The sequence below is a fragment of the Thamnophis elegans genome, chromosome 2, assembly GCF_009769535.1.
Source record: "Thamnophis elegans isolate rThaEle1 chromosome 2, rThaEle1.pri, whole genome shotgun sequence".
Lineage (NCBI taxonomy): Eukaryota > Metazoa > Chordata > Lepidosauria > Squamata > Colubridae > Thamnophis > Thamnophis elegans.
In genome coordinates, this window is record NC_045542.1 from 100,632,731 (window position 1) to 100,650,519 (window position 17,789).

The 17,789-nt window shown below is 38.7% G+C and overlaps 1 protein-coding gene across 1 annotated transcript; it reads right to left on the minus strand.

Moving 5' to 3' along the window:
* Positions 1-4,110: 4,110 nt before the first annotated feature.
* On the minus strand, positions 4,111-16,860 carry MON1A (MON1 homolog A, secretory trafficking associated). Its single transcript, XM_032211510.1, has 6 exons — positions 16,583-16,860; positions 12,518-12,658; positions 10,175-10,642; positions 8,581-9,346; positions 6,143-6,290; positions 4,111-5,664 (listed from the first exon to the last, which is right to left on the minus strand). The coding sequence occupies exons 2-6, from the start codon at positions 12,636-12,638 to the stop codon at positions 5,524-5,526; spliced, it is 1,644 nt and encodes a 547-aa protein (XP_032067401.1). The 5' UTR covers positions 12,639-12,658; positions 16,583-16,860; the 3' UTR covers positions 4,111-5,523.
* Between the last annotated feature and the right edge of the window lie 929 nt (positions 16,861-17,789).

A 17,789-nucleotide genomic window follows, 5' to 3' on the forward strand; every position in this document is an offset into this window, starting at 1 on the left:
TTAGATCTGGCCTGTGGGGCTGCGCTGGAAGCAGTAAAGGACTGGCCTGCGGTGTCATTGCCGAGGGTTGCAGGAGGCCGGCCCAGCCAAAAATGTAACTCAGGGGGCCATTTTCTCTGGCACAACCACAGGTGCCCCCAACATGAGTGAGGTCAAGCTGGACATGTCCCCCCGGCAGTCAAACACAACCTTGATGCGGCCCTGAAAGAAATCAAATTTGATACCCCCAACCTACAAGGTCCCTTCCAACTCTGTTAATCTGTTAATTCCATTGTCCGCTCACAGCAGAAACAGTCAAAAGCCAGCTTTAGGTACTCTGATCTGAAAGTCATACTCTCATCCTATCCTGCTTCCGAGATGAGGATTCAGAAGGCAATTGCACTGACGTGTCTGGGGAAAGATGCCCTAAAGAGATGTGATCTGTGTTAGAAAAACTGTAGTTCCAGTTATTGGACCATTCTCTTCCATACTGACAGTGACCTGTTTTTCTGCCTCCCCACCTCCAATCTCTGAGCTGTGCGGAGCCCAGAACCCCAATTTATGCGGCATTTTCTTTTTTAAAAAGATTGATGGATTAGTTGGCCTAGAAGATGGAAAGTCTTGAAATTGAGTAGCCTGACCCTGAGTTGATGCACAGGCAGGTAATATTTGTTTGTTACACAACTGGGACCTGCAACTTGGTCATAAACAATACAATTGCTAAGTGAAACTGTGACTGTACTTATGATTGGACTTCAACTTTCCTTTGCTTTCCAGACTTGTGAAGGTTGCCTATGTGAGGTTGCAAAGTTATTTTTCCACCACCATGGCACTGTGGTGGCTAAACGAGGCTTTCGCTAAATGAGAACTACCCGTAATTGAAAGTGGAAATGAAAGGATTTGACTCATAGTACTTCTGCAGCCTTCCAGGCAGGGAACTCTCTTCAAACAATGTTTTAAACTAGTTTTTAGCTCCCACACTGAACTCCTTTCCCAGCCTCCAGTTCTTCAATATAACTTCTCTGGTGGCTGCACTGCTCTGGTTGACCACTAGGTGTCACCGCACAAAATTCTTTGCTGCCATCCACTGATCTATAGGGTGAACTGTTGTTGACCCATCATTTCAAAGACCAATAAGGTCAGACAGTGGATAATATTATGGGAAAGGGAAAAAAGTAGTGCATGGAGTAACCAATGAGTCATGCATGTTAAGAGAAGGAAACAGTGGTGTATACTGTTAGGTGGAACTGAAACTTCAGGCAAGGAAACCTCCCATCACTATGTCCTTTGCATGATGAAGATGTATAGACAATTGCCCAGCATAAACCTGTGGATGATAAACCTTCATGGAAAGCATAATTCTTTACTGGTTTGGAGATTATGAAGCAGGTGCTGGGAGTTCATGCCTTAGATATCATTGTATGGTGAAGTGATTAATTTCTTCACCACTAAGAACTCAAAAGTAGCAGAGGCAGTGTTGGCACATTATTTCCCCAATTTCTGATTTTTTCCCCCCAACACACTGAGTCATAAATGAACCACATGGCCTCTGCAAGACTGAAATGTGATGTTTTGTTGTTCAGTGGGGTGGAAGGCCAGAGGTGTGTTCTCTAATTGGCATTGTGATGAGGTTGACATATTACATTTTTTCTGCCACAGGCAGCCCCAGGATCAAACTACACTTATTATGCTACCTCTCTGTTCCCATGTAAGGTTTCTCAATTTCAGAAGAGAACAAAATGTTCTTCCACCAGGGTTTAACTGTGTTTTATTAAATATACTATGTTGGCATAAATCACAGCTTTGTCACTTCATCGACAAGGTTTGCTTACCATGCTAAGTTAAAAACAGACAAATCACAGTATGGCTTAGTAGGGTTTGTGAACCTGCTGTTTGATATCTGAAAATCTGAGTTCAGGGACAGGATTTTCTTCCCATTTTCTTAAAACTAAAATTTGTTTTGTTAGACAGCCACTTTAACTCAAATTACTGCCTTATTAGCATATTAGCTGCTAACATCATTAATCATTGTCTTATGCACAGCAAATTGTCTTTAAATGTACAGTTTTTCTTTTAAAAAAAGGAATTCAAAACATGAACCAGAAACAAAGAGCCAACAAACAAAAAGTGAAGTATTTGTAAACTGCTCTAAAATAAGGTTGACTTTGCTAGAATAAACCAAGCATTGGGACATTTGATGCAATAAGTATTCATAACATTAAATGAACAAGTTAGGAAGCTGTTAGGGACTGGATGAGGGCTAACAAGCTTGTACTCAACCCGGAGAAGACCGAGTGGTTGTTGTGTTTCCCTCCCAATAATTTGGTTAGTGTTCCATCACTCAGGCTGGGGGGTCAAATTTTATACCCCTCAGACAGGGTTCGCAACTTGGGAGTCCTCCTGGACCCACAACTGACTTTCGACCACCATCTGACGGCTGTGACCAGGGGGGCATTTGCCCAGGTTCGCCTGGTGCGCGTTGCGACCCTACCTGAACCGGGAGGCTCTCACAAGTCACTCGGGCCCTTGTGACCTCTAGGCTGGAATACTGCAACATGCTCTACATGGGGCTGCCCTTGAAGAGCATCCGGCGACTTCAGCTAGTACAGAATGCGGCCGCGCGAGTGATTGTGGGTGCACCTCAGTTCGCCCACATAACACCCATCCTCCGCAAGCTGCGCTGGCTACCTGTTGATCTCCGGGTGCGCTTCAAGGTCCTACTTACCACCCATAAAGCCCTTCATGGCAGGGGATCTGAGTACTTGAGAGACCGCCTCCTGCCAATTACCTCCTTGCGACCTATTCGATCGCACAGATTAGGCCTCCTCCGAGTTCCATCTGCCAGTCAGTGTCGACTGGCAACTACGCGGAGGAGAGCCTTTTCAGTAGTAGCTCCGACCCTTTGGAACGATCTCCCCGTGGAGATTCGTACCCTCACCACCCTCCAGACCTTCCGCACAGCCCTCAAGACCTGGCTATCCCGTCAGGCCTGGGGATAAAGATCGTAATCTGCCCCCACCCGAATGATGAATGTTGTGTTTTATTTTTACTTGCACTGTTTTCATGTTTATTGTTTTATTGTCTTGTATCCCCTTCCCTATAAATTGTAAGCCGCCCTGAGTCTCCTCAGGGAGAAGGGCGGCCTATAAATAATAAACTACAAACTACAAACAAGTGATATAGGAAGCAAGGAGTCAATCCTTGGTGCTGTCTGAGCTTGCTTAATTTTTTGCAGGTGTTTCATTACCCAAACTAGATAACATCATCAGTGCTAGTGATGATAATGATGTTACCTAGTTTAGGTAATGCAATGTCTGCAAGAAAACAAGAAAACTCAGAGAGCATCAAGTTCAACCCTGAGCTACAAATATTCTCATTGGTAATATAGCAAACATTACTAAAACAGTGTGATTGAGAAATGTGACTTGGTTGTGGCAGTAAGAAAATTCAAATGGCATACTTTGCTTAACCGAAATACTACATAATACATTCAATATTTAAGTATCATGTAAAGTATATGGGAAATAATTCCTACTGGATAATAATAATAATTCCTACTGGATAATTGAAGTGTTCATAATGGGGGATCCTGTTATCTTGGAATTTCAAAACTTAAAACTTCCAAAGAATAAACCCTATGGAGGGTTTCAGAAGCTCTATGATTAACTCAAATACTCAAATACTCAAATACTCAAATACTTTCCTATAGTTCCCCACCATCTTTCTCAGTAACTGGTTCCACTGTCAAACTGTTCTTATTGTTAGAAACTTGTACCATTCAAACACCCTATGCATCTTTTCATCAGTATTCATGTACACATCATGTTACATATTGAACTAACAAGCAGCTGTGCAAGTTTGTAAAAACAGAATAAGAGTTTTCCACAATTTAATTTATGATAGAACATTGTATAGTTTTAGCATTTGTTGAACTGGTGGGTAGTTCATGAAATCTTATGATATACAGTACATTTGTTAATCTAAAAGGTCCCATAAAACTCTTTTATTAAATTCAGAGAAGTAGCAGTATATGTGACACCAAATCCATAAGTTGTAAATAAGGAAAATGCATCTGTGAATAGGAATTTATTCTGCATCTATTATGACTTTTATTTTAATATTTATTAATCATTAAGAAATCTTTCACAATCTGGTTTTCTGCTGCCATCTTGTGGCAATTGTGTGCTGATTTTTTTTAGAGGTATCTGTTAAAAACATTTCCCCCCTGAATCACACATAATAACCCTTTCCAGAAGAAACCATAAATCCAAGAATGGGCTAGAAAGATATCCATGACACCATCACTGAACATGAACAATTTCACTGGATCTCAGTTTCATTTAATGTTACAGTTTATTTGCACCAGAGGTGGTATTCTGCTGATTCACCCTGGTTCGGGCGAACCAATAGTGGCGGGAGGCTCTGCCCACCCACCCACACGTCATCACAGATGCTGTGCACATGCACAGAAGGGCCGTGCGCACATGCACACTTCTAATTCTGACCCAGTAGCAAAGAGGATTTCATGCCTCAGTTACACCTTACAGTGTGCAACTAAATATAGAAAAAAGGAACCAGTTTGGTATAGTGGTTAACTTGTTGGCCTAGAAACCAGAGACTGGGAGTTCGAGTCCTACTTTAGGCATGGAAAAACTGGCTCAGTGACTTTGAGCCATCTCTCCTAGTCCAACTCACCTCATGGGATTGTTGTAGAGTAGGGGTGTCAAACTCAATCCATTGTAGGCCATATCAGGATTTTGTTTGCCATTGGGGGGCCAGGGTGGGCATGGCCTGGTCATCGTGGCCAACTGGGTGGGTGTGGGTGGGGTGGGCTGAGGCCATGGTGGCACAGGCCAGTCCCTTACTATCTCTGGGACGGTCCCACAGGACAATTCTAGGCCTATTGTGGACTGGATTCAGCCTGCGGGCTGCGTGTTTGACACGTCTGTTGTAGAGAAAAAAGATGAGGAAGGAATATTGGTATGCTTGCCTCATCCCTCACTATCTACATATTTGCCACACCTTCTGTGCATTTGTTCAGTCCTTTATATGGAAAATCCTTTGAGAAGGAACCTGCTAAGCCACCAACCTACCTTCCCGCAATTAGTTAAGATTAAGACAGATGGGAAAACTTAATACCTGTGGCACTATGTTCAAAAAGTCAGCGGAGAAAATCAGCTATGGGAAAGAAGATTTGTTTAACACAGCCTCAAAATAAGGAGGAAATTGTAATTCAAGATTCAAGTAATACTTACAAGGTGGTCTGTGTTCCAGTTCTAGATACAATATCTGAAACTAACCCTGAAATGTTGGACTCTTCTGATATCTGTGTGCACCATGTCAGTCAGAAGCTCTTTTACCCAGAGAACTCCTTCCCCATGCACATATCTACTGTGGGGAGGAAATGTCCCCCAGAGAGAGAGAGAGACAGTCAGACAGAGAGAGAGAGGAGGAGGATGAGAAACTGATTATGTCTACTCCCACCAGACACAGGAAGTAGTTTTGGAGTGTTCAGAACAAGGCAGGCAGCCCAGATCACAACAGTCAGTAAGTCTGGGACGACAATATAAAAAGCCGGTCCTCCTCCTTACGGATCCACTTCATCAGCTTGTTGACAGCACTGACAGCTGCTGCTTTGGTACCCAGAGGGGTGAAGCACACATAGAGTTCAAAAGCACCGGTCACCTGGAAAAAGTTTACATTTCTATTACAATATGCAATCAGAGCAAAGCACTTGTTGTCACGTTACTTGTCTATGGAGATTCTCAGTCATCCAAGTCATTGCTGTGCCAAAGGTGCTTTTTCAAGAGGCAGCTGGTCTGTCTGGTTTTTCTCTGAAGATGTTAAAGAAGCTGAAGAAGCTTCTTGGATGAGAAGCGAAACGTCTTCAAAGAAAAACCAGAAAGTCCAGTTGCCTCTTGAAAAAGCACCTTTGGGATTCTCGTGTTACTGTTGACATGTAAAGCAAATTGCCTCTATTGTTCTCATTGCATGCAGATCATTGTTGCCATGTTTCATTGGGCCATTTGCCCTAAGTGAAGAAGTGTGAGAGGTTTCAGTTGTACTAATGCACTCATATTTTTCCCAGGCAATAAAGTTATCTGGGACTAGGTCCTGCTTTTACATTTTTTCTAGAAGCTGCAGTAATGAAATAAATTTTTACCCAGGCCAGGAGATTTTCATTGGATCCAGTATAATAGATGTTATTGAGGGGACGGGCAGAATTGTGAGCTCGGCTATGCAAGTACTGATACAATTCCAGGAGTCTTTCCTTTTCTTCCTCAGTGATGTAGGGAGCTTCAATCTCTGGGCTGGAAAAAAAACACACTTTCATTGAATAATGCTTTTTGTCATAAAGGTAAATTAAATAACCAGGTTTTTTTTTGCCTAAGACAGAAAATTTCTCATTTCGGCAGAGTTTACAGCCAGTGATTTTACTGCATAATGTTCCCTACTCCCAATTTTGGAATCAGCTACCATTAAAACAGAATCTTTAAATATTAAGAGCTGAAATCTTATTAATATCAGATACTGTTGAGAATTGTGATCAGGACCTTGTTTAGACTTAGTAATTCTAGGGTCACTTATGTCTCCCAAAGCCTAAGGTACAGAATCTGTCTAAAAGTTTTTTTTTTTTTTGAAATGTCAGTACAATTGTATTTATATGCTATAATGACAAATTCTTGACATCCTGTTATTTATATACCTTAAGAGTACTTGTATTGGAAATAAGGAAAAGAAAAAAAAAGATAGTCTATCAATATTAGTTATAATTTAGGATACTGATGTCATTATCTAGCATTAAAGTTATTTGACCTTTTCAATTCAAAGTCAAGGTTAATATGGGCAAGGGAAAAAAATAAAAAAATAACACATTGTAACTTGCATCAAGATATTTGTTGTATAATAAAGATTTTGAACTTGTGTGCATTTTTTGTGTACCCAAATTGTTGTTTTGATGTCGTAGAAAGAAATTAAATTCTCCCTGATCTTGCCTGGTTCTTTCTCCGGGTCTTATTAACTTCTTGTGTGAGCCTCAGCACAACAAAGGTAAAGTATAGCCTGTGACCCAACAAACCTGGAGACTTCTTTGCATAAATTGGATATAGATATTTGTATACAGGTGGTCCATAGGTGGAACTAAGAGTGTACTCCTTTCTGTCTGTAACACTTTTTTTTCCATCCCAGAAGAGACTGCTAGACCGGAAGGACAGATTTGATAATTATCTCCCATGTCAGCTCAAAAAAAGGATTCTACAAACAATATTTTCAAAGTGCATCCACAGTACTTACCTATCTCCTGACAATTAATTTGTAAGTGTAATTTGGATTGGGCTCTTGAGGATATAAAATGTCTCATGAAAGTGTGATTAGACTATTCAACTAGACAACAAACTCTATGGCAAAACTAGGTCCTTGGGTGATGCTTTTCCAAAGGATTATGCAATGACATTGTCTTTCTCATTTGTAGTACCATCTGACTACCCATCAGAGGTGGGTTGCTCCCCATTTGGCCAGGTTCAGTAGTGGAACTGAGGCCTGGGTCGCAGAACTGGCAGCCACCCAGGCTGGCCACACCCTCAAACCAGTTCTCCGGTCTCTTCTGCCGTTGCCAGCATGTTTTTGTGCATGCGCAGAACAATTTTTAGTCTACTGCACATGCATGAGCAACATGTGGCAAGTAGAGCAAAGCATGCGCACCGTGACCTGTCAAAACCACGCTCGACTAAACCGCGCCCGATTAAACCGCGTCGCTGACGTCATCAACAGGGCGACAACAGTCAGCGTGGAGAAAGAAGGGCGCTTTAAATAGCGCTTTGAAAGCAAGCCGATTCAACTTAAGGTAAGGGTTAGGTTTAGGGTTAGGTTTAGGGTTAGGTTAAGGGTTAGGGTTAGGTTTAGGGTTAGGTTAAGGGTTAGGGTTAGGGTTAGGGTAAGGTTAAGGGTTAGGATTAGGTTTAGGTTTAGGGTTAGGTTAAGGGTTAGGTTTAGGGTTAGGTTAAGGGTTAGGTTTAGGATTAGGTTTAGGGGGGTTAGGTTTAGGGGTTAATTTTAGGTTTAGGGTTTACAGCGTGCTTCTGTCTCCACGCTGTTGTCGCCCTTTTGATGACGTCAGCGACGCGGTTTAGTCGGACGCGGTTTAGTCAAGCGCGGTTTTGTGGTGGAACCCATGTGCAGAGTGAACCGGTACCAACTGGTACAGGAACCCACCCCTGCCACCCATGTTAACTTTTCACTGCTATTCTCTGAAGTAGCTATAAAGTATCCATGATTTGATGGTCATAAGATTTTGAAATCTGGCCAGCATAAAACATCAACGAATTATTAGCAGGATTGTTCAAATACCTATAACTCAAAAGACGGAGTTGATTTTTGTTTCCTGGAGAGATATTGTGCACATCAATTTGTAATTTAATCTCTTTTGTTAATTCAGTAGGAGCTTGATGACCCAAGGCTAAATATAGATGCCATCCTCCTGAAATAGACTATCCAATACAGACTAAATTGAACCCATCAACGCAAATTAAATCAATCCCATCTATCCTTACAGAGTATTAGAGAGGAGCTGGAAGATGGATGTTGCCCAGGATGGACTCTCACCTGGTAAAAAGTCCTGAACTCTTAGATTTGTAGATGAAATGTCGAAGGTCTGGAATTCCCACCTGGGAGACACTGTAGAAAGGCGTACGCACTGCTTCCAAGAGAGCATGAAAAACACCACGCTTCTTTAGGCGTTCTTGGAACTTTTGCTTGCAGTGAGATACAGTAAAGAAGTCCTCACGATCGGTAGAAATCAGGACAAGGCACAAGTCAACGTTTGGTTCCAAATAAGAAATGTGAGCATGGAAGAAACCATTGGAATTGAACTTGGGAAGGCATATTGGAGTCCAACCTTCTCCTTCTCTAAATGAGGAGGATGAGCTAATGAGATTAAAGAGTAAATGGAGATCAATTGGATGAAGGAATTGGTCCCTTTTCCTGACAAGTGATACCAATTGGTTTTTTGACAATAAGATGGCAAATACCAGGCTTTTAGCTTTGGCTTGTTGAAGGCAAGCACTCACCACATCCCTGACTCCGGCGGCCATAGGCAGGCAACGTGCCGCCCCCATGAGAAAACTGGGGTCTCTAGCCATCAGGTCTACCAAATTGTCAGTTATACGCTCAGAGCCTGCTAACAGTCTCCTTAGATCATAGTTCTGCTTCTGTTGGAATATCCGGTTAAGCTGGGTCAATGTCAAAAGACTGACTATCTGGTAATAGATATAAAGGAGTTCCTGAGCAATTTCTTGCTCTGACTGTCGAGTCTGAGCCACTGCAACAAGCACCAGGGGACTCTTGCGCACAAAGACCACCTTGTATCCATCTGGCAAAGAGTCAAAATGGAGAGGGAGAGAATGAGAGAAAGTGTGTCAATATTTTGAGCCACAGTGGTAACCCTAAGGCCCTTTTTGACAATAGTTTTTTTACTTCAGTGAGGGTTACTCTTGGGAATTGCCATTTTCTGATAGTGATTGGTCTTTGCATGCAAGGGATGTGTTATTAATCTCTACCTGCAATCTAAAATGGCACAAACTATAGGTTTAGTACTTGTGTGAGAAATAACGAGAATTAATTAAAATTATTCTTAGGTTTTGAAAGTTCTTACTTAAGAAGTTTTGATTAATTCTCTTCCGCCTATAGGTTGGACACTAGCATCCGTCTTAGCAATCTAATCATATTCTTCTGTCTGAACATTGATTTTGATCAGTTTTATTATAAATTGACTTTGGATCTCCTCTTTACAGAAAACATTCTATTTTGTTAATCTAGGCCTTACCTGATGCGAAACTAAAGATGAAATAGCATATTATCAAATTATTAAACTTGTTAAGTTCAACCAATTTCCCCCCACCCATCTTAAATTACTTTGTTAATTTTAATGTATTTATTGTCCTACTGTTTTAACCTTTTATAATATTGTTTTATTGGGTTGCAAGCCGCCTAGAATCACATGACATGTGGGCGGTGAGTAAATTTAATAAACAGATAACTTACAGAAGCATTTTGAATTGTTTTGTGTAAAAATCAGAACTATGTCATCCTGATAGGTCTGCAGAAGACTCTGCAGTCTCATTTCTTTTGTCTTTCTCTCATACCATATTCTACTTTCTAACAGCCCTACTTTGTTGGGAGGAAGGGTGTGAATGAGTACCTGCATGAATTGATCTGATGGCATTCTTCTCTGCTTCTACAAAGGAGACCAAAGCCATCATTACTCCCATGGTAGTAGACAAAACCTCTTCACATCCATACCGTGAGTATATGGGCTTGCCTGCCTCACTTAGAACAAAGATATGCTTCTGATGTATGCTCCAGGCCTCCATGGTTATATCTTCTTCTTCTTTCCCTGATAGGACTGAATCGCGACGTGAACCTTGTGGCGAGAGTTCCAAATTGCCCTCACTGTTCTGCCTTATCTCTTCTTCCAGGTCCAGTGCTATACCAGTGAGTTGTGTGCTTAGTTCACTGAAATCCTTGCTGATCTCTTCCATCTTGAGCTCGTCAGCTTGAGACTCTTCCCTCTTGCCTGGGCTCTTGGCTGCCGATTCTGTATTGTCTGTACCGGTTAGGTCCTCATATGACCTAGTGTGAACAAATATGGCTCCCTCTTGGCCTGCCCCTGATAAACAATACCAGGATAAGTGGTCAGTTTTTCAGAACAGAACTAAGCAACAGTTTAAGCTCTGACAAAGGCATCAGAACAGAATGACTTGCAAACCTCCTCAATGCATCGCCCTACATAAGATGGTAAAGAAATCATGACTTTTCTTTAAACTAAATGCTAAAATTTCTATTTTTGTGCTTTGTGTTAACTGAAAAACAAGGGGTTACATTTAAATATTAAAAGTTAGAAGATTACATATATTTTAATGAATATTTCATACCACCCTTAAACCATAATGGGTGTTCTTCCTTTGAAAACAATGTACAGCAGGAAAATCTTTTAATTTTCATATTTGAATGTGATAACTGTAATACCTGAGTTCAAAAGTTTTTAATTCTTATCCAGGAACTTGAAATTCATTGTCTGTCTTTCTTCCTTAAGTAGGGCATGCATATTCTTTAGGTACATTTAATATATTAGTCAAAGAAGGCTGGATTTATTAAGTATTTTAAAGCAGTCAAAGAAAAACTGAGCATTAAGTTCCCAATAATAATCTGAAATCAAGTTAAGAATCTCAGAGTATAGAGTCCTAGATTCATAGGAATATGGGCCTTTAAGCAGAAACAGTGGTTTTCATTCTATGAAAATATATGGTTTGGGATTAATTATTCTCAGAGTCTGAAATCAGGATTATCTCTTCATGTATTATTCTGGGTGATTCCTGCCCCCCCCCCCCAGTGCCATGAAGATATGCTTGTTTTGCAGTCCCGTTCCCCCCCCCCCCTTTGCATAATTGTTGATATTTCTGCTTGGAAATGTTACTATTATTCTTCCTAATAAAACATAGGAAAGTGACCACACTTTTTCATATAATCTTGAGACTAGGATTTTGGGTAGCAATTTAGTGGATTTTTAGAGTTGATCTAATCATACGTTTATAACGTTGCCATCTGCATTGACTGTCTACCTATTTTTGGGCCCAATACAAAATGTTCAAAAGTTTAAACTTAAACAGCTTGAGATCAGGCTATCTAAAGCAGCTTCTCCAGTAAGGCAGACCAGGTAGCAAAGACTTTTTTCCCCCTAATTTGCAAAAAACCCACCATCTTCTGAGAAATTCACCAGATATCTTTATTATTATAACGTTGACCCAGGTAAACCTATTACTTTCCTAGGCATTTAAATTATTGTTTTGGCATTTTTAATTTTAGTGTGACTATATGCTACATTTAATATTTCTACACATTGTTCTGGTTACGGTGCTCTCTATGCAGGTTTTTATTTAGGAATAGTTCTCGTGGAAAATAGGTCACTTGACTGGATTTTATAGGCAATAATAATTGCTTGTTTCTGGCTGTTCTTCTTAATAAACTACCACTGTATAGAAGTTCTTTCCTCTCACCAAAAAAAAATATTCATTAAAAATATCAGAAAAAGAGGAAGAAGGTCTAAAATAGAACTGATTATAATGCATATCCATACTCTCTGAATATATCATATAAAAAGAGTGAAAGGATTAACAGGAGAGAAAAAATTAAGAAAGAAGTTGCTAAATGGAGTTGATGAGATTATCAGAAAGGAAGATCTTAAAAAATCAAAGACAATGTATGAAGCAGTGAATTGGCATGTTAGAAACAACAATGGTGTGTGGCAATAGAAGGGTATGCTGAAGTATAGTGTATGGTTTTAGCTTCAACTAGATTTACTTACATTACCGTTTCTTTATCTCATTCCTTAATTTCTTTGGCTCATTAATTCTTATTTCTTTTCTTAGCTTGGCATAGGTCTATTTATCTCCCACCCCCCAAAATAATGATTGTATATGTGTGTTGTGTGCAATAATAACATTCTTCCACATAAAATACACATTATGTGTTTATTGTGACTCACCTGGTTCTGTTCCCTGGGTCAATCCTGGGGTTGGACTCTCTGACCTCTCGAACTGCTGTCCATCAGTTGGTGCCAAGGACCCATTCGGCACATCCTTCTTCTTATAAACATCTGCAGCCATTATTAGAAACTAGTGGAGTTCTGCAAGCAAACAAACCAAACCTACTAACTTTTATTTTCCTGATTTATTTATTTATTTACAGGACTTATGGGTCTGCCTATCTCATGTAATTCTGGGAAGCTCATAATAGTCCTTAAAATTTAGAGCTTTCCAGCTTGAATTAATAATCAAGTACATTTGAGTTTCATTCTAGCATACTAACTATAGAAGGGCACTGCCAGGGCAGAAACACATTAGTATAATTAACCTTTTCAGGATAAGGAATATAAAACAGATCTATGAAACAGTCTGGTTGCACAGAACGTTTTCCCATGTTAACTGAACTGCCTATCCCAGTTGCTTGATTTTACATCAGACACTGAAGTAAATATAAGGTTTATAAACTAAATGTAAGAGCCATATTTGCATAATGTTCCAGGTTAAAATGTGTCTGTCTGAATTTGCATTTCAATAAGCTATATGAATATAACCAACAACTTCTTTAATGTCTTCTTTAATGCTTTCTGCTCCAAGTTTGAGAAGTTTGGCACAATATCCAGGAACAAAATGAGCAGCCCAATGATTTTCAGATAAAATGTCCTTCCTTTTTCCTCCTTCTGACCATTAGAAAGTAATGATGAAAAGTCCCTTAACAACATTTTATAAACTTAACTAAGCAAGTCCCTGAATCCAACACATTTTCAAAAACCCGAGTGATTAATTCTGGTGAGATAGTCAACATGATTGGTTGAGATGATCAGATGTATTGTAAGATATTGATCTAAACAATATTGTTACACATACTCCAACAAAAGTTTGGAAGAAATGCTTTGGATTTAGAAGAAACACAGGACCTTTCTGCCATTTGCTGAAAGATAGGGAAATTGCTTCAGTCTTTTGGTCATCTTAATTGGTCTCCTCTAAATCTTCTCTAGCTCCACTATATCTTTTTTGAGGTGCAGCAACCGGAACTGCACACAATTTTCCACCAATGGTCACACCATAGATTTATATTATGTTATAATGTGATCATTACATTATTGACACCTCTACTTTCAATGCCATTTCTTATTATTCCTAACTTGCTGTTGGCCTCTTTTTACAGCAGATGCACATTGCATTGACACCTTTTGTAGAATTGTTCACCATTGCTTCAAGAAAATTAATTAAAGCACTCATATGTGGGGACTAGCATAGTAGCCTGAAAAAAAATGTGCCAGCTTTAACAGAGAGTGCTGTGTTTGTTCGGGGTCTAATTGAAATATTTTTGAAATATTCTGAAATATTTTTGAATTCTGAAATATTTTTGAATTCTTATGTAGAAACGTTAAGCAACCTGATTCTCCTGACCTATTTTAGAGTTTTATCCATATTAGTTCTAGCCGGAATGGCCTATGGAAGGGAGTTACAGTATAATAATAAAACTATTTGTGGGCCACAGATAACATCTCTTGTGTGTAGCACATGACTAATTTGGCAGAGCTGTTTCTCAATTGCAAGCATCTGTTTCCTAATACTCTACTCAACCAACCGATAAGAAGAACTTTTTCCCCTCCCAAATGAGGTAAAGATTGTTATAGCTATTATTGTTAATAAGCTTGGATACTTTTGAAGATTAGCATTTGTTAAGAACTGTTTTCTAGGAAAATTTAATCCTTTTTATAATACCTCAACGGATTTTCATTCCTTTTCTCTCCTTTTCTGTCCAGCTACTTCTTTTCCTGACCTCATCTTTTTAAATTCATTTTTGTTCTTCCATTTTTTCCCAATTACCTCTTTCCTTCACACCTTCTCTATAACTGTTTGTTCTTTTCTTTGTTGCTGTGTTTGGGAAAGGGAAATATATATGCATGTCCTTGTGTGTTTTCTATGGCCGAGAGACAGTAGTTGATATGCGCTACAGTATTTATACATCCTTTATTATAAATGGGACAATCCTTTATTTCAGAAAATTGTCTTTCAGATCTTTTACTTTCTCTGTGTGGTTTGTATAATTTATTTTTTACAGTTTTTTTATTCTAATGATGACTTTGTTGTCATTTTTATAATGATTGTTTTTAGCAATAATGTTGCTATTGCTATTGGTTGTAGTATGCCATTCAAAGTCGCTTTTTGTGAGAATGCTGTCATTTAAATGTGAGAAGTAAATAAATTTTAAATCCTTATGAACTTCTTTTAGATTTGCCCCCTTTCCTTTTCAGGTTTCTCCTTTATTTTTTCCAAGAAAACACGGTGACCATAATTTGGTAATTAATCTCATTTGGTAAAAGAGATACCAATTTACTGGCAATTCTTCCTAAGTAGTTATTATTACAACTAATTTTAATACCACATTTTTTGAACATCACACACGCAAACTGACACACATACAAACATAGAAACACAAAAATCTGTAAACACATATACAAGGATATCAGTTGAACATATTTATCAAGTGGAGAGTCTCTGGGATTGGTTTCAATTCTAGCTGGCAATCTTAAATCAGTAGGGAAGCTGGGCATTGCACAAATTTGTATATGTATTTATAATTAATTTCCCTTCATTTCAGAGGAGCTATTTTAATTTCAGGGTTGACTTCTTCCTGGATATCGTTATAGTTCTTATTTATCTCTAGCCCTCTGTAATTCAAAAAATTGTCGTTAGTAAAGCTCCTTTTTCATTTTCTCAAGGTCAACTGGTGCCTTATCTAGAAATTGCTAATTACTAAGGAATGAAGTCCAGGAGCTAGCCTGGACTTCATTCCTACCCTCATGGTTCAGATTTTTGCTTCCCTCTTGACTTCTAGTGTGTATTTGCTTTTGAGGGTTCACAGTTAACCCATTTATATTCTTGATGCCAGGGCATCTTTATAGAACTGGAGTACCAGGTAAATAGCTCCTACACAGTTCTTTGTAGGGAGTTAGTTCCATGGACTTGTAAAGACTGTCGTATGAAGAACAGAAATAAAATTCATTTACAAGACCAAATCTGGAGCTCTATTTAAACTGGTGTTGAACTTCTTCTGAAATGTCATTTGAGTTCACAAATGAGAAAGAATTAAGGCAGCCATATCAGGGCAGCAAAGCACTGGGCACTTGCCCAGCAAAACACTGGACAAGCACTAAATGGTAGCAAGGCGATGTAGATAATTCTAATTTTGCTACCAGGTAGTACTTGTTTAAATTTTGGCGACCCAAATATAGTAGCTGAAAAAAAAAATTCCCTGAATTACAGATTTTTTTCCCCAGCTGAGTTGGAGTCCCCAATTAGACTCTGCTACCATTCTTGGTTCTGTACCTGAAAGAAATTCAATTCTTTCTGTTAAACACGAACAGGCATCCATGTATCCCTAAGAATATGAACTGGTGCAAATTCTTCTTTCACCCTCAGTTTGCACTTTATACCAAAGCTGGTTACTGAGTTAAATTTGGAGAGGGGGGCAGGTGCCAATTAAATGTTATTCTATAAATATTTCAAAATAATATTATTATATGTCTGGAAATGAAAAAGGATCCTGAAAACCAGTCAGTTGTTTGGTAATTTAGATTATTTGAACATAGACAACTAAATTGCAGATTTCTATTACATAAATTATTTTGCGTTTTTGTACAATTTCTCCCTCCTAAATGATACTGTGAGTTCAAATTAATAAAGAATTTGGACATGTGTATTGATGCCAACTCTCTTCACTTTCCTTCCACCATTTGTTATCATAGCTATCACCCTTCGAGAAAAATCTATATCAATAATAACTCAAACCTGTTTAATTTTCAGACTCTGGCAAATGGCTCAGATCTCATAAGAGATGGATTTGCATGAAATTCAGTTAAGCTGCATTTCATTGTCATCTGCCACAACAGCTAACTTTCAGTTGCTAGGACAGTGCTGAGAATATTTGCAAAACTGAAGACAACTATCAACAGGCCTAAATTCTATATATTTCTTCCTGTTTACACTTTCATTTCAGGAATATAAAGGATACTTACAGTTTTGACAGGAACAAGCTGTCGACAGAGAAAACGTCAGTGAAAGTCTGCTTCTCCGATTGTGGATGAAATCTGAGCAGAAGGGGAAGGACGTAAAGCTCCCGGGGAAGTGGAGGAGGAGTTCAGTCAGCAGAGATCCTTAGGAAATTCTGCCATTGGAGTCCAGAGCATGCCTTTCAATCTCGCCAGCTGATTCTATCTTCTCCAGCTCCAGCCAGGAAAGTACTGTGCACTACCTACTTCTCCTTTTTCAAAGGTCACTTTCTCAATGCCACAGATCCCAGTGCATCTTGGGGATTGTAGTCCACAATTCTGTAGTTTGGTTTTTGACAGACAAAAGTGAGTTTCGCTTCTAATGAAGAAGTAAAAATGATCCACATCTACCAACATTTGAAACGTTAGATTTAGACTATTCAGAACTTATTGATCTCTTCGGTAATCTTGAAAATATAATAAAAATTGATATGGTATTAAACATGCGATAAATATATAATTTCTAATTTTAAAGTAACACAGAGAGGTCAGGATCTTTATCCCCATGTTATAGACAAAGGCAAGTTAAAAATCTAAAACCACTTTTTATTTTGATGTTTTGAGCACCACATGCACATTTTCTTAAAGAGATTTTTTCTGGGGTTGCTTCCAAAGAAGATATTCTTTAGATACTAAAGAGGAATTATTAGAAAGCCTCGCACCAGTTAAAAGAAATATAATTGTGATCTTCTGTGTCACTTTAAAAGGGAACATAAGACAATCATCATCCTTTATTACAATTAAGCAGCTGAATTTAAAAATGCCCATGCTCTATTTTTGTTTCGTTCTATATCCTACTTGGTTTGCTACATGGCAAAGGATATTATTTCAGTATTTTAAAACATCCTAGGATAAAGCAAGCCTTTTGTGAATTTTCTCATACCAAGTCCGTGTCACTAGATATTATCTGTATATTTATGGGTTTGAACAGTAATTGCTTATGGTATTGGTTATATGGCTTATTCAAACAAGAAAATAATCAGTTAATGAATTTCAATTTGAAAATAATGCTTTCCTCAAGGCACATTAGAATGAACTGTAGTTAGCAAATGTCAACTGACATAAATATAGGCTGTACAGAGAATAAAAGTACATAAAATTGAAAAAATCAATTTTATAGAGACACAAGTAATATAAACATTTGTGTTTATTCTCTAGCTAAGATATTGTCAAA